General features: G+C 44.5%; 1 protein-coding gene across 1 annotated transcript in view; it reads left to right on the forward strand.

Moving 5' to 3' along the window:
* LOC138487325 (uncharacterized) overlaps nt 1-27693 on the forward strand; it is a 2513852-nt gene that overhangs the window by 953095 nt on the left and 1533064 nt on the right. The window contains exons 39-41 of the mRNA XM_069613924.1: nt 4853-4980; nt 12785-12889; nt 18459-18602. Coding sequence (XP_069470025.1) covers nt 4853-4980; nt 12785-12889; nt 18459-18602 — 377 coding nt within the window. The remainder of the gene's footprint in view (nt 1-4852; nt 4981-12784; nt 12890-18458; nt 18603-27693) is intronic.

A 27693-nucleotide genomic window follows, 5' to 3' on the forward strand; every position in this document is an offset into this window, starting at 1 on the left:
GCAGGGGTCCTTCACCGCCACTGAGGTTCTAAGTACCGGTGCAGCTGGCAGAGTGGCTGGTCTTGCTCCAGCAACAGGCCACCTCAATATGTCCTGGGGATGGTTAGGGAGCAGAGCCTGACTCTACCTTGGATCACCTGCCTTCATCTCACAACTGGAGTAGTTTGGAAAAGACTGCCCTCCCAACAGGGTCCCACAAATTCCTCTTAAAGCATTAACATCATCAAGGGATGAATCAAAGAAGGAGTGGGAGGCCACCTCTTTTACAAGCAAATGTCCACAGATGATAGGACAAATGCAATCCTTCTTTAAGGGCTCCAATCCCTGTATAAATGGTCCCTGCTGTCTGACATCACATCTTTGTGCTAAAGGAAGTGGAGGGGAAAGGAAGGAGAGAGAGATACATAAAGAAACAAGATGGCGAAACCCTCTTCCAACCATGCTGATCTCTCTCTGTCTACACCAAACCCTGCTCCCTTCTCAGACCGATAATCATCAAAGGCCCTTTTGGTATGCAACACCCTGGTGCGAGGATAGTCCCTTTGTTTTGGGGTGTGCCCTTTGATTCTTGTTTCCCAGGCCAACCCCTGATGAGGGCTTCCTGGCCTGGAAAGAGGTACTACCGAGTTCACAAAGGATCAAAGGGAAGATACAGTCATTCAGTCTATGGCCCTGCTGGGCTGGCAAGGACAGGCCTTCTAACCAGAATGAACATAACACTTCATAGCTGAGCTGGGCTCACCGTGTTGATACAGGAAAGATATAGATTGGATATGGCGCTTAATAATTAAGTAAACCATCCACTACTATACCATAAAGCGTATGGCTTATATTTTCTGGTTACCCTATCACCATGTGAGGGGTTTATCATAATTATATGGAATCTAGAACAGTGGTGTAAACTCAAATGCAACTATGGCACTGGAGTGACATCTGCATCTGCCCTGTGCCACTGGAGAGCAGGTGATGCAGAACAGAGTACTCATGCAGCCGGGCCCAGGTGTATGGTATGCGTTGGCATGGAGTTTATGAAAGGGATGCCTGGTTAGCAAGCTACCCGTTCTGAGATGGAATTGGCTGTATCAGTTTATTAGTTAAAAACCATACAGGGCTTCTACACTCTTTCCAGACACAAATTGCTCACAGTCACAATAGAGAAGAGTTCCTGCAAGTGGAGCCCAAATGTGCCACCGGTTACCCCCCCCCCCATCCTAGCACATAAATACCAATGAGTCCAACAAGATCATGAGTAAGAATCTTGACCAGTCTATAACTGGTGTAGTATAGAAGAGCTCTAAGAGACATCTTGCCAGATAGCTAGGGGGCTCATGCCACATTTTCTTTTGTCATACCTAGTTGTCTCCTAAGCTTTGGTCAGTGCATACCACAAACATGTGCAAGTTCTGCTACAGAAGGAATAAGAAATAGAGAACATGGAAAGCAATTATCATGACATAAGTGATGCCAGATACTATGATCTTGAACAACAGCAGTTATTAGAACCCAACTTGTCATGTATGGGCCTCATTGATGTTCAGCACCTATGTATACACACTTGTGTTCTTCTTATAGATGAGGTTTGAAAAAGAAAGAGGTGACTAAGAGGGTCACATTCCTCAAATAGCACTTCCTGCAGCAAAAAACTGGTTGCTGCCCCTATCTCTCTGCCACAGATAAGACATCTTAATTCATTAATTAAGCAATATGACCCGAGCGGCGGGGGCATTACCGACTCAGGTAATGCCCCAGGGCCCATAGTTATACAAAGGCCCCGGGGCATAACCTGAGTCGGTAATGCCCCCGCCGCGAGGGTCATATTGCCATTAGTACCCCGGCCCGCATTATATGCGTGACCGGGGCACTAAAAGCATTTTTTTCTGTACTGAAAAGCGCTGCGTTTCGGGACAGAAAAAAAAAAAGACCAAGAAAATGGCCGCCGGGAAAGGGAAAACGCGAGTCCGTTTTCTCTTTCCAGGGCGGCCTTCGGGAGCGGACGCGCTGGGAACACAAGTGTCCGCTCCCGAAAAAAAAAAGCAGAAGGTAAGTGGGGTTGGGAGGGGAAGGGGGGAGAAAAAAACCCAAATAAAAACGTACCTTCGTCTCTGCCAGGGGACGATGGAAGCCTCCAGCTGTGTGGAGGCGCAGAGTCTCCGCAATGCTGGAGGCTGCCATCGTCCCCCACCAGGGACGCATGAGCAAGAAGGTAAGTGGGGTGGGGTAGGGAGGAGGGAGGGAAAAAAAAAAAAAGCTTACCCGAGTCTCCAGCTGGGGGGCGGAGGCAGCCTCTCAGCCGTGGGAGGCTCGGAGCGGGGATGGCCCCGCTTCGAGCCTCCTTATTGGCTGAGGGGCTTCCACGCCCTCACGCCGAGGACAAGGCAGCTGGAATCCCGGCCGAGAATCGAAGGATTCTCGTCCGGGTAAGGACCCGGCGAGAGCCAATCAGAATGCGTGTTGCATTCTGCTTGACTCTCGCCGGGTACTAATCTTTTATAACACACTTTAATACCAGAGACCAGTTTCTAAGTGCAGGACTGGTACTGGAACCTGTGTTGCTCTGTGTTGTCTTGCTTCCAAGACAAACATGTTTCCCCTAAACTATCCTGCCGGCCCAATCTTAAATTTGGTTTCCTTGTAATCCGCCAGTCAGTATGAAATACCACTGAATGAACACTGTTGGAAAATTCCACTAGTGGTACTTACCGACAATCCTAATATTTCCACTTGCCGAACACATTTTTCAGCCTTTTCTGTAGCGCCATGAATTCGACTGGTGTGAAAAGTGTATTGCCAGTTGTAGAAGTGTATCGCCTGTATTAATTTTGTGGTCCAAAAGCACACGCTGAGACAGACGTCACAGTGTGTGGTTGGGGCATGCAAGGAGGCTGGACAGAGCATTGTTCCGTCACTGTCCAGCCCCTCCTGAAAGGCTCAGGTCACCTTTGAGAATGAGGTGACCGGCGCATTTCTAAAAATAGCACAAATGAAAACTGCACATTCTCTGCACTCCTTTCATTTGTGCTATTTTTTGTGAATCTCTTCATTCATATTATTATGTATTTGCTAGCAGTAAGACTTAAGAAAAGTGAAATGAGAAATAACAAGCTGTATTTGTATCGCACTTGTGTGTGAAACTGGTGGTTTGATGGCAAATGAATATCTTTTCAATTACAGTGTTGGTGTTTTGATTTGAAATGTCTTAGAAATGGTGGATTGCATTTTCAGTTTAAAGAAAGAAAACAACCAAAGGAATGCCGGCCAGATTCATGTAAAACCCCAGTGATGGGAGACATCCTTCTTATCAGCCATAAAACTGCTCCTCTTAAGTCTAATAATTGAATTCCGTTTGTTCTTCCCATAGAATGGGCGAAAGGCAGCCGACTTGAGTGCTACTCAGTATGACAAATGGCTTCTAAAGACCAGTAACAATGCAGTTCTCAAATAAGTTAAAAAGAATACATTTTAATGATAATTTATTGTGTGTTTTATGATTGTTATATACAAAGCAAATGGGCCACATTACAAGTTTGCCGGTCTTGGAACAACGGTGCCAGTAAGATACCAGCATTGTTGTTACCGGACTGGCAAACTACGAGTTTTGCTCGGGCGTGCCTTTCCGCCCACCAGGTCTGACCGGCACTCGCGAGCATACCTCGATGGATGTACCGGCACCATTTATTGCCAGGTGCTGGTAGATTTCTGACTCCGGTGGCAGCCGTGCTGGTATTTACCGGAACGCCTACCGTAGGACCCATAATGAGGCCCAAAGTGTGTCTGTATGTATATTACTATTAAATAAATACATAAATAAATTAAAGAGCTGCTAGAACCGTCAACCATTAGCATGTTGAGGCTTTGCAGACACCAAAGATGTTTTGTTTGCTTGATATAATGTAAGGTTTAGATGAACACTCATGTAGGCAAAGGGGAATCGTACAAACCCTCCTGATGTGCCTGCCTACTCAACCTCTCGCACACCTGTGTCCAGAGGCGTAGCCAGGATTGTCTAACAAGTGGGGCCTAAAGCTAATGCAGTTGGGCCAACCACAGTGGCAGTAACACCTGTAAATGTCCACGCAGATATGCTGAGTGGGTAGTTACAGATTTTGGGTGGGCCTTGCCCACTCAGGCCCAACCCTGTCTACGCCTCTGCCTGTGTTTCTTTGCCCAATATTTTAGAGAACGGTTTGGTGTACAAGACCGCCACGCAGGGATGCCTTCTTGGAAGAGGGGCTCTTCCCATCCTGCACACAACTCTCGAATCACTAATCACTCCACACAACCCTATATCTCTCCCTCTATAGATCTTGTCACCCCTTCTCCCTGTACCAATCCCTGATCCTCTGCTACCCCAGCACCCTTACTTGTAATTGTAACCCGATGGGTACATCTTCTTTGAACTTCTCCGTTGCCAGGTTTGCACTTTATGAATTCCATATCTACATACATACTGGGCCTTGCGGGAAAGATAGCTCTGTGTAAAGGGGAGGGTACCTAGTGTTCTCCTTGAGACTTTGGGGCAAAGAGACAACAGGTCCCAGAAAGATTTGTATTATTTTTTTGATTACAGTGCTTCCTTCTTCGCATTTCACCGCAGCCTCCAACAGATAACAATTACCCTTTCAAATACTAGTTTGATGTTGTGCATACATGCCGTTCCATGACTACTCGAGCTACTTAATATATGTTGTGCATCAAAACCCTATGCGTAACTTCGAGATTTAAATACATTGGGAAACAATTGGGTAAAAGGGTATACAAAAAAAAGTGGGTTTTTGATGTCCACAACCACTTCGAATGACTTTGAAATGAATTTGTACACAAGATTTACTGACACAACCGGCTTACTCAACAGATAGTTTGAAGAGCTCCTCAAGCTGTGATATTAATGAAGATGGAAGCATGCCACGTGATGACGAAGCAAGACTTACACAGGGCGGAAGTCTGAAGCTAAGCAACCACATTCTGTTACTACTCTACCAGGTACTTGGCATGCTGGGCATGTGGGCCTGTGGATATGAGGGTATTCTGTACAGACAGTACCGCAGATGTGGTATTGTACCTTTTCACTGCGTACATATTAGCTTTTAATGTTTCTGTGCAGGGTCAGACCCTGATATAGACCACATTTGAGATGATATCGGGTGTGGACAGAGGTACTGGGGAACCAGATATTAGGAGCAGAGTGAATGCTATCAAATATCAGCAGGGAGCGTAGGCCCCTATCAAAAATCATGACGGGAAACTATCAAATGGATTTTCTAGCAGCAGAAAGGAGAATTCAGTGAGTGTGCGTTTCACCAAGGTTACACACCACTATCATTTTTTATTAGAATATTTTTACTTTTAGAGAATGTATGTCAATACATCAACATTTGTAATTTTATTACCTTTTACGTTTCGAAGTAACACCGATTGCTTTCAATTTGTTTATCCTGTTGACGTGCTAGAAAAAATCCTGTAAACTAATGCTCTCCTTCTTCAAGTTGACAACACTGAATAGTTCTGTGGTATTTTGTGGTCATTTGGCTGATAATCTGGATGGAAATTACAATTTAATGAAAAGAAAGTAGGGATCATTTGGGTTGAAATCTGGTTTTATTTGGATACCGACCGTCATAATTTGGGGTTACCATTGAAACATTTCCAGATATGTGGCACTTTCAGATGTAGAGGGGAACATGACATTTTGGGATTAAAGTGTGAAATCATGAATGGCAAAGAGTGACATGTGTTGGCCAGGTTTTGAAGACTGAATGTGATGCAGAGCATATTGTAAGGAAATGCTGTATAGAGGTTCCATTAAACGGTATACAGCGGATGGTGATAGAAAACCTGAATGTGGGAGAGAGGGTAGTGAGTGAGGCGTTCTATATGACAAAGTACCCCCAACTGTACGTTATCAGCAAAGTTCTTTTAGGGGGCCACAGAGCTTTGAGGTGGCTTGCAATATATTTTTTATGGGCAGTTGGGGATACCCTTCAGGGGTATGCAACCTGAGGCTCTCCAGATGTTTTGCAATACAAAGCCATGATACGTCACCATGTTAAGCGGCATAAGGTTGATAGTCTGAATAGTTAAAGGTTGTAGACCCTGAGGTCTATTCCTTATCATACATTGCAATATACTGTAATTCTCTTTAAAACCTGGCCTCTATCGTAATATAATGTAAGAGTCCTTCCAGTGGGTGGCACATCTAATCAGTGTGCAATCTGTTTGGATTACAAAAAAGCCTAATATACAGTGCTTAATGTGTTACACAAAAATTGTTTAGACAGTTTAATAAAATGCATCTAAAATATTTTATGCTTTAAAATAAGTAATAGCTTACAAATAGATTTTTGCTCTCATTTGTTAAACTCCAACAATGCATACAGTAAACATACTACTGTAAGCAGTTACTTATCAATTAATGGCTGTAAAGTGCAACATAAATCTAATTTTCAAGCTGTTCTACAAGAAAGGATGAAAGACTATCCAGAGTAGGACTGCAAGACTTATCCTTGGCATCAAGCCCAGGGACCACATATCTCCAGCCGTAAAATCTCTCCACTGGCTCCCGGTTGCTGCAAGGATCAAGTTCAAGACTCTCTGCATCATCGACAAGGCTTTCTGGGGCCTGGGATCACACTACATCCAACTCTCTCTCCCTAAATACCTTCCTGCTAAAGCCTTTCGGTCTGATTGCGCCAAATCCTTGCAGATCAGAAGCTTTTCCAAGCAGAGGGTGGGGGACAGATCTCTTTCTACTGCAGAAGCCTCCTTTTGGAATGGTCTCCCTGCCCCTCTCAGGCTTGACCCGGATCTCCTTAAGTTCCAGAAGCTCCTCAAGATCCTCCTTTCTCTTCTTCCTTCCATATCCCCCTCCCCTGCTAATGCTCCGGTCTGCCTCATTGACTGACTGCCTGGTTCCCTCTGAGTCCTACAGGGCACCAGCCCCCCACCCAGTCCAACCATGTCCTCACACTTAGCTTGTGGACCTTCACTCCATGTACTCCCTGCATTCCCTGCCACTTGCCCAGCTGGCCTCCCCTTAGCACTCACCTAGACCATGGCCCCCCCGGACCACTCTTCACTTGCAATCTTTCCTTCTGCCCTGCACATCCCATCCCGCCCTAGCACTAGCGCATCCCACACCGTCTGGCACTCCCCCCTTCCCACACACCCCCACTTGCCTCTCCCTTCTTGTTACTGCACTTGAACAATCCAAATGACACAAGGCCTAGTAGGACCGTTATTGTTATTTTTCTTTGCTGTTCCCCTCCCTTTTCCATCCTGCTTTGCCATTGCAGTGTAAGTCTCCAAGTGCATTCCAAAGTCCTGATAACTGTGTGAAGGCTGTGAGGTATAGGTACCACCATAAATATATAATTTAAAACATTTCAAGAGTCCTACCGTATTGGCTGGGCATTTCAAAGATAAGGGCTCTGTAGAGGAGATAGTGTCAATTAGAACATTTAGGTTCTCATGAATAGTCTGGGTATTGCAGTAAGCCTCCTAATATGTATAATGACAGTGCAAGAGGGAAACAATATATTTCTGGAGTGTCAATCTTTCTTCCGAATGTAGACATTGATAAGCACTAAATTCTGACAAGCTACTGAACTGCTCCAAATGCACAGGATATTATTAGATTCTATTTTTATAAATCTCATACCAAAGGTGGGGTGCTTCATAATACTAACTCATCAGGTCCATGCTCTTCCTTGTTTTTGAGTTGCACGTTACTTGTAAATTATAGAACTTCTTTGGACATTGGAGTCAAAGTCAAGTTTCCTAGATGTGACAGCTTCAGTTTGCACTTCTTCTGCTATGACTCCACCGGTGCTGTAGGCAAGCAGGATGAAGGCCAGCCCACTGGAGAAGGAGCAGATCCAGAGGAAGCACAAACCCTTTCGGCTGGGGTACGGTGCAGCTGTGCTGTTCGCATAATGGGCCTCATTACGACCCGGGCGGTAAGGGATTACTGGTACCGGTAAGGGCACCGGTACCGGTAATCCCTTACCACCCTATCACAAGTTCCCTTTGCGGATCCTACTTTAATGCCTGGTTTTACCAGGCGTTAAGGACGGGACCTGCAAAGGGACTTTGGTGCTAATAATAGCAATTTGCGGTACCATTATTAGCACCTTCCCCATTCCCATTGAGCCTATGGGGGCTCAAATGGGAATGGGGAAGGGCCCTGGTGAATGGGGAATTGCCGCCCCCATCAACCTTGGAATGGGGCGGTAATGGCTCCATTCACCAGGGCAGAGTCGGTGAGGTTTTGGAGGCAGCCATGGCGCCAATAATGCCATGGTTATCTCCAACCTCATAATGACCCCCAATGTCTTATTGAGTGTTATAAGGTTGTGTAACTGTACCCTAACAACTCAGTTGCCATCCTAAGAATTGCCCTTGCCTGCTCAAATGCATCATCACTTGGTGAGATTTGGAAAGCTTGCGAGATCCACTGCATCCGAGGTGTGGGTCATTCTCCATCTCCTCACCATAGCGAACTGAGTAACCATCCTAATAACATGCTGATGTCAACCACCAGCATGACAACTGTAGAGAAAAGATTTTGGCTGCATACACAGGAAACCGATGCAACTAAAGATCAGGATACAGAGTTGTTTATAACAAATCAGCTAATGACAATCTCAGAACAGTCCACTGGTCTTAACACATATTGGCAGTACCACTACACAACCTACAGTATGAAATCCCAGTAAAATATTTCTACCATTTTGTGGACAGAAATATATTAATTATTTGAATGATAAGTAGGATTACAAAAATAGAAGTATGACAAAATACAGGCTAGTGAAAAGGACATTGAATGCCTGGTTGCAATATTAGAGTCCTCAGTGTTCTTCCTTGTCCTCTTATCTTCATGCTTACTAGCCTGCTGCTAGACTTCCTCTCAACTACTTCTTCGAAATGGATTGAAAATTAGTGGTAGGTAGGTCAAAATCCCCTTTGACGACCCAGTTGAAAAAAGTGTCTTCAGATGAGTTCAAGAAATATTTCTCCTCGTTGTAAAAAGACAAAGAGATCGAGATCACCCAGCGGTTCTCACCACACGTCATCTTCATGATGTTCGAGGAAAAGGCACCATAGGTTGCCATCTTCATTGAGTTCCTCCCCATAAATCAGCCTCTCAAGCTGAGTGGGAGAAGTTCAGAATAAAAATGATGCAAGTTTTTGAGAATGCAGCCTTGACCCCCTTGAACACATATGAAAGCCATACCCAGGTCAAAAAACTTGACAAGAAAAAGGATAAGGGCAAAAGCCGTGCACCCTCGGGCCCAGAAGGCAAAGAGAAATATCCTTGAGAGCGGTCGAAGGATCCCTCGAGTCGAGACAAATCTTCCTCGAGGAAGAAGTCCCAGACGCCTCCGGCACCAAAAGACTACTCATCGGCTAATGACAGGTCCTCTACACCAAAAGCGTCAGACAAGTCCTCGATGCCGAAAGCGTTGAAGCACTCGACGTCGACTGTGTCGAAGATTTCGGCACCACCATTGACGCCATTGAGCATCACAGAAAAGATGCATACACCATTACCAAGAGAGGACTTCTTTGAGTCACTTTCTTCGATTTATGAGGAATCAGAACATTCTTTGAATGATTCACAACCTTTTGGTCTTCAGTATAGAAGACCTGGGGTCCCTAAGCCTTTGATATTAGCAGAATCAAGGATAGAAAATGTACAGGAGTCTGTGCAAATGGCAAGTGGACTAGATACGACCCTACTGACCATGTTGAAGGGTCTTATAGACATTTAATGTCTTGAGTGGTAGAATCTATGGGTGGAAAAGACCAACACCAATATACGAACAGGATGATCTGACTGACATCCTAGATAAAGGACCCCAGGAGGATCCTATTCTTCCTTTTCATGTGGCATTGCAAAGGAGAGTGAGTACAAATTGGGATACACCAGAATTGTTTCCGGCAGTCAATAGAAATTAACATCAAAATACATTGCATCCAGTAGTGACCCCAGTTATTTGACAAAGTATCCCACTCCTGAAAGTTTAGTGGTACAAGTTGCCACATCAACCTCTAAACAGAACTCATACCCGACGATTCCGCCAGACAGAGATGACGAGCATTACGCCGCTTGGGCCAAGAAAGTTTTCTCTGCGGGAAGTATGGCACTAAAGTCAGCAAATGCTATATGCACGTTGGCCAGATTCACTCACACTATTTGAGAATGTGTAGCAATGGTGGCTAATCATATCTCTGTAGGGAAGGAAAGAGATGGATTTTTAAATCTAGTCAAGGATGGTAAAGATGCAGTATGCGAATCCCTCCAGACAGGTCTCGACACTGCTGACAACATCAGCAGGTCCATGCCGGTTATTACAGTTATGCACAGATTTGCCTGGTTAAGAAAGTCTGGTTTTGCTGCAGATGTGTAATCCAGGTTGCTTAACATGCCCTTTGATGGCACACATTTATCTGGTAACAAGGCGGATGAGAGCCTGGAGAAGTTGCAGACCTCTAAAGCGGCAGCAAAGTCCCTTGGTGCTGCTGTTAGATGGACACAAAACTGCCCCACTGGCACACCTTGGAGGAGTAGGTCCTTTCACTTTCGCTCCTCAGTTGGAAGGAGGAGAGGACTGTCCCATCAAAGAGGTCAGAAAAGATTCCCCCGTGGTGGACAGGGAAGAGGTACTAGAACCGCCCAGGCAGCAGCTGCTTTACCATCAGCCCCTGCTCCAGCCACCTCAAAACTTCTCTGAGGTCTTAGTACATAAGACCCCAGTGGAAGGCAGACTCTCACTGCATCTGAAAGAAAGGTGAGGCATTACTTCTGATGCATAGGCATTGGAAACAGTTGCCCAGGGTTACCACCTTCCCTTTCTAAAAAAGCCTCAGAGTCATCAACCGGGGAACAACTCTTTCAAAGTTCCAGATCTGCTCCTTATGCAGGAAATCTTGACCCTATTAGAGAAAGGTGCTATAGAACCAGTACCTGTAGCAGAAAGGAACAAGGGTTGGTACTCCCCGTACTTCCTAATTCCAAAAAAGGACAGAGGATTTTGACCCATTTTGGATTTAAAAGAATTAAACAAATTTCTCAGGAAGGACAAGTTCAAAATGGTTACCCTTTCTCAGATCCTTCAGGCCCTCCAGCTTCAGGACTGGATGGTATCATTGCCCTTCAGGATGCTTACTTTCATGTGCCAATCCATCACAAACACAGACAGTACCTGAGGTTCGCCGTTGGTGGTTCTCATTATCAGTTTCGAGTTCTGCCATTTGGACTGACCTCAGCCTTAGGGTTTTCACCATGTTAATGGTTTGTGGCTTGTTGAAGTTTTGGCGTATGTGAAGCAAAGGCATATGAGAGGTGAATGCACCTGAGAGGTGAAGGTGACGGCAGGGCACATTCCAGAAGTTTCCAAATTGTTGCGGCATCAGGTGAAATTACCTTTCCAGAGGATTTTTGCAAGATGGTGCCATCGGTTACATAACTCATACAGAAAGTATATCCAAAAATATCAGCAAATTACAAAATCATGAGTATTTCTGTGAACGAGCCATCCTTGCTGCTAAAAATTATTCTGTCAGTGAAATTAATAATCAGATTCTGGATATGCTTCCGGGCACAGTTACTGAGTACAACTCAATGAATACAGTGGTGGATGCTGACGAAGCCGTAAATTATCCAACAGAATTCCTCAACTCACTTGACCCACTGGCAATGCCACCACATCACCTTCGACTGAAATTTGGGTCAGCCATTATGATGCTTCACAATCTCAACCCACCCAGGCTGTGTAATAGCATAAGGTTATGCGTCAAAACATGCTGCCCAACGTAATTGAAGTGACAGTGTTCACCGGGAAGGGAAACAAACATTTTCGGTTTATAAACACGCCTTACAATGAACATGTAGTTTAGTAATATTGAACTTTAGGTCCATAGTTGTTAGTACCATCGACATAATGTCACCCATCATGCTGCTCAAGAATTCCAATGTTGTTCTCACATACAGTTCTACGTTTCAGAATGAGCTTTTAAGAAGAACAATACATTGTGTTGTATAGTCTATAAGAAAACATTTTTAAAATTCCAAATAATAAAAACAAATTTGTGAAATTTTCTTTTCACCTTTCTTATGGAGCCTTTCCGAAAAAAGCGTCAGGTACCTTAAGGTATTTCTAACAAACAGTACCCATAAGGAAATAAAATCCCAGGCAGCGCCGGGTATATAGCTAGTTAATAAATACCAAATAAATTCAAATACACACTGGTAAGACTAGAACAGCTGTGGTGTGGCTAAGAGTTAAAAGACTGTGGAGTGGGTCATTGCTGTTAAGAGTTCAACGGTTGTGGGGTATGGTATGATATGGCATTTATAACGTGCCTATACATTGGGTGGACTGTATGCAGTGGCTGGCGTGGAAGTCAAGGGTCTGCAATCGCTGTGCAGTATGATGGTTGGAGATGGCCTCTGCGGCATGAAAGGGTTGATTTGCTGGCGGCAGACATTTGCCGCCGATAAGCGGCATCCGGGTCTGCCGGGGCCTCAGCTGTGCTTCTGAGTTTGCCGAACCCACCTGCCGTTTATTGCTTCGCGATCTCCAGCAGGCTGCTCATGAGCCATTAAATAGAAATTCTTTGAGGAATTTTGCTGACAGTGAAACAGAGAATAATTCTGCTGCATGCGCACAAAGCAAATTATGCAAATGCGGAATAATAAACATAATGTAGGCCTGCTCAGAGCGTTATCATAGATACTTAGCCGGTAAAGCGAGCGCTCCATTAACAGTTCCTTCTTTAATTACAGCGGGATGTTGTTCAACAGCTTGCTTCTAAGGTTGAGTCAACACCCAGGCTCCGCTCGCACCTGTGCCACGAATATGATGAGAACACCATGGACATTCTTGTGAAGGTACCCTCTGCATATGCGACTGTAATTCGTCAGTTTTAGCTATGTATTCCTTGAACAGCACTGTAATGTTATGCTGTATTTATTATATGCATTTTATTCTTATGTACATTGGTGGGGCCAATGGGTTTATATTTTCAACAAGCCAGTATTTATTTGCTTAAGATTTAGGTTAATAGAAAATGCATTATTGTAAAGGCGGTCTATTTTTAAAATTATTTTTATTTTATGCCACCAGAGCCAGCTCCTGAGTAAAGGAGTGATACATACAGGAAGTAGGTACGAGTAAAGAAAGCACACCTTTAGTGAATCAAACGTTGGAATTGGCCTAAGCTACCTTCTCAATTCCAGCATCTTAATTAAGTGCTATGAAGTCACCCACGGGACTGCTAATAGCAGCAGAGTCGCCATCTGGTCTCATGCCCAGTCCTTGTTTTTTATCCAACAGTGCTTTGCTTGCTTGGACTTCTAGGCCCAGCCTCATAATGTGGAAAGCTAAACTTGGAATATGAGTGTGCACATTGCTGTTGAATAAAACGCCAAGCCTGGTTAACATGCCCTTGGTGTCATGGGGCCATGCGCCAATAGCAATTCTCGTCTCTATTGGAAGTGTCTAGTATGGCTCTGCAGAAGATGGAAAGCGTACTTGAAGGGTTACAGTAGTGAGACACTAAAGGTGAATTAGATGTTTGTATAAACTTAAAATGCACATGGATTTCGTTCTTAATATAAGATAACCAGACGTAGATTGCATGTGCTTCTCCCTTTTGCGCCCCCAAAGTGCAATAAAATTACTTGTCCTGGCATGAATTTAAATCAAGTGACAAACCAAAATGGCGTCTCGAAAGAAATATTGATTTGCAGTTCATAAGCAAGGCTCTGCTTCCAGTAGCGTTTCTATTCACAAGATAAGTGGCGGAGCAACTACAGAACACCCCCACCCCCATTAAACTCTGAGGATTCTGGAATGTCTAGCGAAGTAGGAAGGAGAACTGCTCCCAGAATCGAGCTGGTCCATAGACAGTGCCAGAAAGGCCGACCTTGAGTGTGAGCAATTTTTCTGATCATGTGTGGGCCGTTTGATGAGTTAGTGCATTGTGCAACTAGTAGGCGGCAACCAAGAAAACTGACCCAAGTGCAGTATTTGTAGAACCGGGATCTGAAACCTGAGAGACCACGGTCCCCTGCCCATCATGAAGCTGGAGAATACCCGTTTTAAGTCAGTTAATCGATTTCAAAATAATTCACAATCCATTAAAGAAGATGATTCCAAACAGCATTTGAGATACATGTTTACATAAATTATAAGAACATAAAGCTACAACAAGATTCAAATGTATCCAGCTAATGAATATGCGTTTCGGGAGAACCTCCCTTCATTAAGAGCAGTCAAATAAACTGTAGAAAAAAATATATATTAAACCTTTAAAAACAGGTTTAAGATGAATCAATTCTCATTTATCTACAAGTGAGTGTAACACAAAACGAGTATATACACAACTCGGAGTGCCCTAAGTCGTTCCATCAATTTGCATAGTTTCATTAGTGATTCAGAGCTTGTGATTTCACATGAGGTAATTTGTAAAAGATTTTAAATCGTAAGTAGAAACAGTACCTGGCAAATTAATTCAAGTAACGTGCTTGAGCTTAAAAGTAAAAATAAAAATAAAAAGAAGCTAGTAAGATAGCATAACAATAATAGCCAAATCGAAGTAACAATAGTAATTAAAAGAAAAAGTACCTTCAATAACATTCTTTTCGAAAACTTGTGTGCCAAAAGTAGAAAATAGGACTTGTCTAGAGAAATATAGCCCCATACAGATAATTAATGGTCCACAGTGTTGAGCTTAGAGTAGAAATATTGCGATGCGCAAACCGTGCGTACAACTGCTTACCGGTAACACTAAGTGTCCGAAAATTCACCCATTGAATTTATTGATAAAGGTGTTCACAAAGGTGTTCTTAAAGACATCCATCACTGGTTGGCAGCCATTTTCATTTCATGTATTAGTACGGACGAAGATTCGGTGTGACCACCTTTATGTCGAATGTTGTTTGGAATCATCTTCTTTAATGGAATTGTGAATTATTTTTAAATCGATTTGAACTGAGTTAAAACTGGTATTCTCCATTTGTATGGTGTGCAGGGGACAGTGGTCTCTCTAGTTTGAGATCCCTCTTCTACATTTGTTTTTTACAACTCCTGTGCCAGAGTTGCTTTGCTCCCCTGCACCCAAATAGATGCTAATATAGATACACTACTTACCATTGATATACATTAGGTGTGCGGCTTGCCATATATATTTTGTACCAAATGCACTATTTAGCACAAATGTCACCAAACATGTTTCCCTCCCTGGTAACACTTAAACAACTTGATGCGAGCAGTAAGGCGTTCTTGCTTGTTTGCTACATTTTTGTTTGTCCTGTCTGGTCCTGTCCTGTCCCTGGCTCACTCCTTCCTGGGCTTCTGTTTGTTTAGATTCCACTGAACAGCATATTTAGAGCCCTGCAGCTCCCTCCCATTTTGTTAGGTTGCATGTCAATCTGAAGGACAAAGAGAATGTCATTTCCAATTAAATACTGTTCAGAGGCAAGGCATTTATGCACTCACCCATATATTTGGTGCACATGGAAAATCACTTGCTCTGATCCTGCTTTTCCAGCAGGCCAATGGGTGGTGCAGAGGGGTAGATTACCCTGGCAGTACACAGCAACACACTGCACAGGGGCACTTTATAAAAGCGTTGAAGATTGGAATCGAGGTAGCAATCATCCAATGTGCTCCCGTCACTGCTACTCCTGGCCCTCATTCTTTGTGCCACCACCTCTAGCCCCCACCCCAGTGCACCTGGAATCCTTGCCTTACCATGGTGAAACCCACTCCACCTACCAGTGCTCAATTATGCACCAACATTGGTAACAGTAATGGATTAGTAAGAAGAAGTCATACATTAAATGTAATTCATCAATACCATATTCTGGTTTTCTTTGTTCGCATCACAATCCACTTCTCCTGGATTCACCTTTCCCGGACCACTTTTCTACCACTGCGCCCTGCTATCACGCCAATCACCATGACTGTGGGTGTGTCATGCCACCCTTCCCACCCCACCCCACCCCACAATTTTCCCCTACCTACGGTGATACCCTTGAAAATCCAAGCCTCACTCCCGCCTGCCAAATAACATGGGGGACAGTCCCACCACTCCCTGGCTCACAACACCTGCCCTTCCATCTCCGCCTCTCTCCCTCTCTCCCTCAGTGCAGGGTGGAACCCCACCAAACCTCCATAGTCTGCTAGTCCCCCCCTTACCTCTTGTCTTCCGTCATTGTGGCTCTGGGGCACCATCTTGGTGAAGGCACCCTATTAAAATCTATTTAACCAAAATAAGGGACACATACATACTCAATAACATGACATGCTACCCCTGAAGAATGTCCAGTTACTTAGAACATCAAGGACAGAAACTTATAAAAGTTGGGTTAGGTTAACGCAGTAGAAAACAAGAGAAATTAAGTTGCTACTGTGTGTGTGTTCCAAGCATTTGAGAACGTAATCTATGAGGTGGAATAATAGTTTTTATCATTGTATACTTATATGTGGTGTATATGTGTTTTTTAATGTTTTTTGATACTTGTTCTGCGAATAAGCAAATTAATTAAAATATGACATTTTAGAAAAATGTCCTATGTGTTAGTAATTGTACTGTACACAGCCCACATATGCTAAGTGGCTGTTTGTTTTGATATCTGAGGGTAGCATGTCATGTTATGGAGTATGTATGTTTCCCTTCTTTTGGTTAAATAGATATATTATATCCTCACTTGGTAGGAGGGATCATCACCACAGTGTGGGGCAACCCTGGTATGAAATAACGCGACCCTATTAAAATCAAAAGCGCTCTGGTCTCGTGCTGGTGCCGGCTGCTCCAGCACGAGAGCGGGGCATTTTCCATTTCATTAGAGCGCAACTGCTTCATCAGCAAGGGGGAGCTGCCCGCTGCTGGTGTGGCAGCAGCTCCAGCACAACCCCAAATGTTCCCCTTCCACCGTCTTGAAAGGGGGGGCGGAACCGCCACCAAATTTAGCCTTGCCAGGGCTAAGGCCGGCCCTGGGTGTATCATAGGCCTATCCCGTGCTCTCTCTCCCTCTCCATCCCTTATCATAATTCATAGAAAACCCTGTACAGGGTGACCTACTCACACATGGTATGGGACAACGTGAAAGCTTTGACTCACCAATTTACTAAGCTTAAAGCACAAAAGTTATCTATAACAATTCCTTTAAGCATTTTCAACAACTGACTGCCAAAGTAGTACCATTATTATCAAAACATATGGGCATGCCAGTAGCTATTCATTCATAAGAACTTGAGTGCTTTACCTGGTTGGTAACAACTGCACCCAGGGCTGGAAATAGACCGGAACTGACTAGAGAGGAAATCTAAGCGAAATGTCTGTTTGAGGTGTAAGTAACAGGTGCCATGCCAATGCTGGGCATGCGTTGAGGGAGAGAGACACAGAATGGTCCTTGGCTGGCGCACACAGGAGGAAAGGATTGGTAAGTCAGGTGGCTCCTGTGTCACCTGCACCAGCAAAACCAGAATCCGGACTGGCAAACTACATGTCTGCCTGCGGTGGCTGCTGCGGCCGACTGGTTTGACCCTGCCGGACGCAACGGCCATGGTAGGCAAACCCTTCACGGAAGCACTGGCACCGTTAGCAATGGTGTCGGTGTTTCCGTGTCCCCACTACCATAGAGTCCCATAGGACTCTATGGGAATGGGGACATAACAATTTGCTGGCGCCTGACGCAAACAGGTAAGTGTGTGTGTATGTATGTGTTTTGGTTTGGGGAGTTGGGGGCAGGGGTGGGGAAGGGGGCTGGGGCTGAGAGCTGGGGGTTCGGATGGAAAATGCCTGATTTAAGGGAAATCCTGCAGAAGAAGGTGGGGTTAGGTTGGTGGGGGGGTGAGGGTCAGGGAAGAACAATGGGGTGCTGGGGGGTTAAAAACCCCCAAAGATTAACACAAAAGACACATTCTTTAGAGAAAAAGACCTTTACAATGCTGGTTTTCCGATCAATATAAAATCGGGCATTTTAAATCGGTCTTTTACTCTTGAGACCGTTAAATATAGGTCTTTTCACATAGAACCGACTGCAGTTTTGATTACAGAAGGTAAATATCCATGAATGAATATTAGGAATAGAGCAAAGTCAGGCACCTTGAACGTGCAGTGGCCCAGTTGGAGCTGGTACAGGGAGGGAAGGGTTGAAGCTGGTGTTCGAAGGCAGGGTGAACCTAGTAGGGAGGCATGTTTGGTGCTGGTGCATACACTATTCCTTTACCCTTAACTTGTACCTCTGTCAAGTCACACCCCTATGCTCCACATCCCACCCTCACACTTCCTCCTGACGATGGCTTTAAAAATAATACTCTTGTAATGTCTGACACAGACTAGATTCTCTGCAGACTATGCTAATTCATCTTAAAAGGTGTGCACACGATTTCCTATGTTGCTTTGGCAACTTGGCTATTTTCATTTTCACCTGTTTTTCTGTTTTGCAGATTGGCGATGCAGAGTTTCGTTATGGTTATGAATACCAAGGGTCAGCGGATCATGTTTTGATTACGCCGCTCACTGAAAGAGCCTTCCTAAATATTACTGCGGCAGTTTCCTGCGGCGTTGGCGCTATGTGCATGGGCTCAGAGGTACAGTGGGTACTCAATTACAGGCATTCCTTCCAATAGCTCTGACATGAGTTGGGCACTACCCTTATTGCAAGAAAACTAATCATATCTCTACCAAGTTTCACCATTTGCGCTCATAAAACCTCTGAGCAGCCTTCTTGATCTGATTGGACTGCAAAGATGTCCGCAAATTCTCTGCGGTGAGGGAGCCAATGTGCTGAACACTCCTTCTGTAATACACACAACTCTGATAATTCTAGGCTCACTGCTCTATTTTTAAGAGCATTGTAGAAGTGCGGTTATGCATGACGTGGTTGACCGTGGTCTGGCTAGCCTGGCTTTCTTTGGGGCAAGTAGAACAACTTGTCTGCAGTCCCGTGGAATTCAGGGCTAGCCATATGTATATTAAGAGTTTCCAATAGCCCAGCAATATTCAGTACATAATACAAATGCAATTGAAATTTAGAATGGATGTACCAGTATTTCAAAACTCAGAGAAGGGGGTACTTGCATATGTTTCTGGGGGGTATAAGGGGTCGTAATAATTTGGGCAATAATGATGTAAATCATGGTACTTACCAAACACTGCCCTTTTTACTGCTCTCCAAATTCAATATTGAGTTGGTGAATGGCTGTAATTAAACTTAGTAATTGTATTATAACAACTTGTTATTAAAGCAGATCAAATACAAGTTAAGGTTATCATATTTCCAGTCATTATGGGGCAAGGGTACACCCAGAAGAACCAACTAATACTTAGTTATAGTGCCTTAATGCGTTAGTACAGCTCCGAATGGAAAAATACTCCCATCGTTTTCCAGGTATAGCCTTGCATGATAGGTATTGTAATTACATGTGAAATACAGCACCACATTTCAAAGTATTGCCAAATATGCCAATGGTAGCCTTATGTGGATACTACCATCTTATAGTTTACCTGTGATCGTCTATCAGGAATAGTCATAGTAAGTACAGCCTCAAACGCGTAGGTGCTGCCATCATGCAGACTCCAGTTTCTCAGAAATGGCATGCAATGCCAGTTATTGTCTCATGTCTCTTGTATAGTAACCATATGTAAGGTACAGATGCTACCATCATATTTCAAGGGCAGCCTCACTCTTTTTGAACTCCCTCAGTTCACACCTATTTCCTCGTACCATCACCAGGCTGGATGGCTGACAATGGAAAACAGGGCCAGATTTAAATGTCCTCTCCCGGTTCACAAATCTATCCATGGTAAGGCACCACTATATCTATACTCCTCTATTCAACTCTACAAGCCTTCTCGTAATCTCTGCTCTGCCTCCTGAACTATCATTGTGTGTCCTTTACTTTACTTTAATACATTTGTTATGCGCAAACCATTGACACTTGGGCTCAAGGGCACAACAAGACAAAAACCACACACAACATATAGGTCCCAAGAGGCAGAACATAAAGCAAATTCATATGGCAATTGTGATCCCGTTCATTAGGCAAACAGGTAAGTCTTTAATTTCTTTTTAAATATTTCTATTTAATCCATGAATCTTAACTCTAAAGGAAGATCATTCCAGGCCTTCGGGGCAATTGCAAAGAAGGCTCCTTTAGAGACCTTCACAGTTCTACATCTGGGGATAGTTAAAAGGTTCCGATTGCTAGATGTTAATAGTCTGACACAGGTTTTATTAATCAGAAGTTCTTGTAAGTAAGAGGGCATTTTTCTATGTAAGCACTTCTGTGTGATGGTCACGATACGAAAGAGAATTCTTGATTCGACTGGTAGCCAATGAAGAGCGCGTCTTGCCGCAGTAACATGGTCTCTACGCCCAAGCCTCATCAACACCCTTACGGCTCCATTTTGGGATACTTGTTGTTTATCACAAACACCTTTATCAATGCCTATTAATAGACTGGAGCAGTAATCAATTTTTGCTCCTATAATTGCTCTAGCGATGGTTTCCGCGTTATACTGGGAAATGAAAGGTCTAAGGTGAGCAAGCAACTTTATGTAGTAGGCACAGGAGGACACTAAGCTGCTTATATGTGGCTTCTTCGAGAGGTGTTGATCGAACAAGACCCCCAAAGTTTTAACTTTTTTCAATGGGATAATATTTGATACTCCCAACGAGAAACTCTCATAGGTGGGGCCCAGTTTCTCTAACATGTCAGGTGAGCCAATCACCAACAGTTCTGTTTTTTCTCTATTAAGCACCAGCTTATTGAAGATCATCCATGTCTCGATCAGGGAGTAAATCTTGTTAATCACTGCTGTATCCAAATCATAATTGCCGGACAGAGGAATGACGCATTGCGTATCATCGGAGTAGTTCGTAAATGTCACACTCTAATGAGCCAACTTAGCAAATAGGGGGATAGTAAATATGTTATACAAACAAGGCAATGTGCATGTGCCCTATGGTACACCCAGATCGACATTAATGGGAGCAGATTCAGCCTCCCTGAAAAAGACCCTACTTTATCGATTGCTAAGAAATGAGATGATCCATTGGACCGCTAGGGGGGAGAAATTAGTCACCTTCTTCAGCCTGGTGGACATGATGGAGTGGTCCACGAGGTCAAAAGTGGCCGAAAGATCGAGTAGCATCAACAGAGAAGCTTCATTTTTATTCATGCGAGCTAGGAACTTAGATTAAAGCTCTAGGAGAGCTGTTTCTGTTCCGAAACCCACATGAAAGCCTGACTGGTGGTCATTTAAGACCGGATGAGCTTTTAAATGTTTGGCTATTTTTCCATTGACCACGCGGTCCAAGATTTTCAAAAGAAAATTAGTATTAGTAATAGGCCTGTAGTTTTTAGGTAATTAATTCCACTGGTAGACCTGTTTTTTTCAGAATAGTCATGACCCAGGCATCCTTCAGGTCCTGGGGAACAATCCCTGTTTCCAGTGAGGCATTGATAAACTTGCAAATTGCAGTTAATGATGTTGGAGGGCAGGCTTTCATCATCGTGGCCGTATGGACATCGTTTTGTCATTTAGTAGTTTTAAGTTGATTAATTATTGGAGCCAGTTCCTTTACGGAGATAGAGGAAAAGTTAAAGACATAAATGGAGGGGCATCTTTCGTAAGCCTCATGTATTCCAGCAGCACTCTCTCCTAGGCTATTATTTTAGATAGTAATATCCTTTCTGATGTTATGGAGCTTATCTTGCATAGCTTGTTGCATAACATTGCAGCAGTCATTGTTAATTTGTTCTAAGTTCCTGTGAGTTGTAGATTCCTGCTCCTTTAAAATTTTAAAAGGTTCCTTAGAGTCTGATTGGGCATGGTTTATCCTATTATTGAAGGAATTTATTTTCGCATCAATAATGGCTGCTCTGTTCTTTTTAGCTGCTGTCTAATACTCTAACAAGGAATTCTGAGATCTATAAGATTTCCAAACATAGAAGAGTCTGAGGGTTAAATATTTTAAACATTGTAATTCAGGGGAGAACCACAGGTTGGGTTTAGTACCCTCCTTAACCCTTTTTTTCTTTGAGGGCACATAAATGTCTGCGGCTATGATCAGATTGGTCGATATAGCCCTTGCTAACTCCTTGGGGGATTCCAGGTCAGGAAGATTCGCCAGTGGTTTAAGCAAAGGTTCTATCTTATTGGCTGTAATATTTTTAAGAGTTCAGGTCAGGACTTCTCTACCCGTTCTGTGTTTCAATTTCTTGGGGCAGTTAGTTATTACAGTAAATTCCACAAAGGAATGGTCCGACCATGGACATGAGGAGACTGATATGTCAGTTGTCTTAACTTTATGACATGCTACCCAATCAAGGGCGTGTCCCAGGTTATGGGTCGGCTCACAAACAAGTTGTTCAAATCCTAGATCGGCCAATGCTAATTGTAACTCAAGCACCCTCCCTGTGCTTCCTCTCGCTTCCACTCCTTCCCTCTTCTGGCTCCGCTTGCATGAAATTCTCTTCCCTGGATAACGAGAAACAGCCCACATGGATTTGATCAACACCAAACTAAAAGCCTACCGCCTCACCACTGATTTACTCTCTTAACTTACCTCTAATCTGCCTTCTAGCTAACATTTTTCCCTCGCCTCTAACCTGCCTCTGTCACTCACTTCCACTGCCTCCACTCTAGCACTTCACCCATCATGGTCACACCCCGAGCACTGCTGGCCGTACATGCTACCTGCACTTAAAAATGTCCATAGTTGATTGTCCTTAATCAATGTATTTCCACTGTCCCTGGTGACTGCTCTATTTACTTCCCTCCACAATCTGGTCAGAATGTCCCGCAAACTCATTGTAAGAAGCTCACTGCTTCCTGTGAAATCCGATTTCTTATCTATTGTTCATTCTTGTGTGATCAAAAGAGCATTGTTCCTCCTGTATATAAATAAATAAATACATAAAATCATGAGGCAGGAGAGCAAGCATTTTTCGTGGATTATGTGAAATCAGCAAGGGGGCAGATTTCTTACAGTAGCCTTAGGTTTTGAGCCTAGGCGGTTCCATACCAATATTAGTCAACCAAAGGAACTTTATTTGTTGCCAAAATCCAACCATGCAATATTTGCCTGGCAGGTGCATCTGTAAGGCAACACAAGTAATTAAAAAAACAGTGAGCCCACACCCACACCACAGACAGTAGCTTAGCAGCACAACTGCTCTTATGGCATACAAGTGATATTTACACAGCAGACCAGGATGTGAAACTTTCAGTATCAAATAATTGACTAGAGTTCTTCAGTGGTGTAGGTGCAGCACATACCTATGTACATGAGGTCACAGACTCATTGCCAGGGGTCCTATGTGGATATCGAGGTGCAGTAGCTGCTAACCCTGGTGATCATCAATTGACATCCCCAATCCTCTTATGAAACTGTTTGTAGTGTGGCCCAGACACTGGGGGGCGCGGGCAGGAAACTTTGCTATTTTGTGGTGTCTGGGATGCCCAGGGGAAAAGTGAGATTCTTGCCTCAATGGATATACAACAAAGGGGCAGGGATTCACCCCTTCATCCCTTGGCACTCAGATGTCATGCCATTATGTGGTCCCCTTCATAATTGTGCACATGGTGAACCTAGAGTGCTTTCTTACACTATGGCAGACATTGGTTTGTAAGAAGACGCAGCTAGAAGCCACACAAACACATTAGATGCACAACAGAGGGGTTCTTATGTAAAAACATAGTAATATATGCAGACAGAAGCTTTGGGGTCTGTGGAGGGTCGGAAGAAGGAGGCGAACACTTGAGGCACATCTCTACTGGTGTGTATTAAAGAAATAAGGATTAGGCATATCTTTCCCTTTTTCTAGAGGGTTTCCCTGCCTATGTAAATAACTAAAGGTGCTCATCAGTCGTCAGGAAGTCCCAAATTAATAGGTCAATGGCCCAGAGCTAGCTCTAACTGTCCCTACCACTTTTTTAACTAACTTAAATTAGATCAGGAGAATATCTCCCCTTTCCTAGTTGTCTCTTATGGCAATGTTTCTTCTTTACTCCAAAGTTATCTTCAGTATGATATCTTGTATATCATATAAAAGTCTCTTGCCACCTCCTGGATACATTTGTGTAACTCTTTCACAATACACTTGGGTTTAATCCCCTCTTTGGGGAAAGTTCTTTGACACTCCTGTTTAACACTCTTTCTTATATTTTTATCTAGGCTTGGATGCCTTCATGACTCTTGTAAACCAGGTCTTCTTATGTAAGGTATACAATGTTGTGACATGACTTTCCCCTTCTTCTGTTTTTGTTTCATATGGATTATCTCTACTCTTATCTGGGTCACTTGATTTCACTTCACATACATATTTATAGAATACCTCCCCCCTCTCCTGGGGCTGTTCAGTATGATTATCTCTCTTATCTGGTTGGCTTGGTTTCATTTCACATTCGTATTTATAGAATTCGCTCCCTTGTTTGCCCCACTCTGTACTTCTTAAACCAGGGGGTACTTTCCCCTCTTCCCATGGTATTTGTGCCCAGTTCTTAGTGACTTCTCTTTCAAGTTTATTTGTTATAGTTTTCATCGCATTAGCACACTTCCAGTTAAATGACTTTATATTCAGTTTCAATTACTTTTCTCCTGCAGATTCCTTATCTGATAGATATTCTCTCCAGCTTCGCTGCTTCGGAAAATGTTTCGACAGGGGGCGTAGTGGACCTCAACCCGACCGTCGACCTTTGATCCGTTTTGCTTGGCGTCTGGTCGTCAGCTCCGGACGTGACATCAGGTGTCGTGTAAATGCCACATCACTACGCCCCTACCTCAGTTCCTTTTTTCCACGTGCTAACACGCTGCTTGGGAACACAGACCTTCGACCCGATCAATGTTTTTGTCAGAAAATGTTGTATTTTTCACTAAATCCGTGACGGTCGCTCAGGTATTAGGTTTCAAACGGTGTTCCGATTGTGGCACCAATATGTCCCTCACCGACCCACGCAAGTTGTGTCTCTGGTGCCTTGGCACTGACGGGTGTCCGTTGTGCGCCAATGGGCAACCTAGAAGAACAAACGGTCTCACTCAAGGAGCCACTCTTCCTCATCCCGAAAAAAGAATAGGCATCACCGCCATCGTCAGAATTCCAAGTCGTGGACGGAAAAAGGTAAGCCGTCGACTGGGCCTACCATCCGCCAGGAGTGGGAGGATATCAAATCCTGAATGCTTGCAATGTTCAAGCAGCTTGCTGCAGTCGGCGTGGCTCCCCCACGCAGCATGCTTCTGAGCCGAGAGCGGCGCTCGGTGTACCCGACCCCTTTAGTGCCCTGGTACCGACAATGTCAGTGCCGGCAAAACTTTCAACATTGAAAGAAATCCAATGGAAGCTTGATTACCCCTGTGCCCCCAAAGATGTCGACGCTACTGCGTCTCGATCTCAGTCAACACCTATGTCCACCATATCGGCACCGAAAGACAAACACTCGAAGGTTGTCCAGAAAGTATTTACTCCACAACCCCGGTATGACTTTTTTCATACCATGGCATGTATCTTCGGCGATCACTACGCCGATGACCAGGGAGGTGTCGACCCAATTTACCTGGGTTCAGGAGGGGTCAATTATTTTGATGACCAGAATCAGCTTCTACAGCTGGCTCAAGACCTCCAAGACACCAGTGGTCTGGACACTTCGCCATACCTCGAGTTTCAGAAGTCCAGCCCTATCTTCACAATACCTCTAAATTCATGGCTCTGGTAGAAAGGGTTATTGATACACACACCCTGGGATTGCACTCATCAGTGGCACCTGTACAAGGTTATGACCTTACCGACATCCTAGATGAAGGCCTTGCCACTGAACGTAATATGCCTCTGAACAATGCCTCTATTGCAGATCCTTTGGCAGTTCTGTGTCAAAACCCATGTTCCATTCCCTCTCGTCAGCTCCACCATTTCTGGGAAATACAGGCTGGCTAGAAAAGACCCCTCATAAGTCTCCTCTCACCCTTCCTCGGAGGGGCTTGTTATGCAGGCTGCTACGGTCTCTTCTAGACCTGCATCTTCTACATCCACTCTGCCCACAGACAGAGACGCAAAGAAAGTAGATGCCTTGGCAAAGAAGGCATTCACTTCAGGTCGCATGGCCCTCAAAGCTACAAATGTGGCAAACAGTTTTGCCAAATACTCTTTTGGTCTATGGACAGTAGTGGAAAATGCTGCTCAGTATTTCCCGGAAGGAGAAATGCACGTGGGCTTCCTACAGCTATTGGAGGATGGGAAGGAGGTGGCCAGGTAGTCGCTGCAAACGGGCCTGGCCATCGCCGACTGTGTGGGCCAATCTATGGCTTCAGCCATAACACTAAGAAGGCAGGCCTACTTTTTCACCTGATGTCCAAGTAAAACTTCTGGACATGCACTTCGAGGGCGATCTTCTTTTTGTCCATAAAGTTGACGATTCCTTAGATAAATTCAAGGAATCCAAAATCCCTGCCAAATCCCTAGGCCTAGCTGCGCAGCTGGCTAAACCTTACTTTAGCTTCGCCTCTAGGGCATGGGCTACACGAGATATGCTCTTTATGGCAGGAAAACACAGTTCTCAGCGGCCAGGCAAGGGCATACGTGTTTCTCACGCTCTGGACGGGGCAGAGAGGCTTCAGGAAGGTCAACAGGCAGCATCAGTTGGGGGGCGTCCCAGCCTCCGAAGCCGCTTTTATTTCCCCACTCAGTGCACCGGTTGGAGGACAGTTAATGGAGCACTTGCTCCAGTGGCAGGGAATTACTTCTGATGCCTGGGCTTTATAGCTCATTCAGCGGATTATTGTCTGCCATTTCTAGGAAAACCACTGGACAGATTGCCCCCACCTCCAATCCAACCGGTACGGGAGCTCCAGAAAGAACTGAGAGCCCTGTTGCTGAAGTGTGCCATGAAAGAGGTACCCTGCGAGCAGAGAGGATCGGGTTGATATTCCTGGTATTTCCTGGTGCTCAATAAAGGAAGAGCTCTCTCTCCCATGCTGGACCTCAGGGCCTTGAACAAGTTCTTGAGGAAAGACAAATTCAGGATGTTGAAGTTGAGAGAGATTCTCCACACTCTCGAACTACAGGACTGGCTGGTGCCCATAGACCTACAGGGCGCCTATTCCCATGTGCCGATCCATCGAAAGCACAGGAAGTTCCTAAGGCTCACCATAGGAGATATGCACTATCAGTTCAAAGTGTTTGCCTTTGGCCTTACCTACACCCCAAGGGTCTTCACCAAGCTCATGGCATAATTGTGGCTCACCTCAGGAGACCCGGAGTCCACGTCCTTTCATATCTAGACGACTGACTGATCCGAGGGAAGTCTGTAGTGCAGGTCTTGTCCCATCTGCCGGACACCTGCTCGCTGCTGCACAGGCTGGGCTTGACACCAGTCCAACGGCTCCAGTTCATCAGAGCAGTCCTAGATACCCAGCTGGGGATGGCCTTCCCTCCTGAGGAAGAGTAGTCAGCTTGACACAGATGGTGGACTTGTTCCAGAACCATGCCATTCTACCAGCGGCTTCCGTCCTCTGCCTTCAAGGCCTCGTGGCTTCTTGCATTTTTCTAGTGCCAGAGGCCAGGTTGCACATGAGATCCTTGCAATAGCTACTGAGGGATCAGTGGTCTCAGTACCTCGGCTCTCTCTCAGATCTCCTCAGGGTGTCCGCATCAGTGGTCAATGACCTGTCCTGGTGGGTGG

Source organism: Ambystoma mexicanum, chromosome 9 (genome assembly GCF_040938575.1).
Source record: "Ambystoma mexicanum isolate Mex_15411 chromosome 9, UKY_AmexF1_1, whole genome shotgun sequence".
Classification (NCBI taxonomy): Eukaryota; Metazoa; Chordata; class Amphibia; order Caudata; family Ambystomatidae; genus Ambystoma; species Ambystoma mexicanum.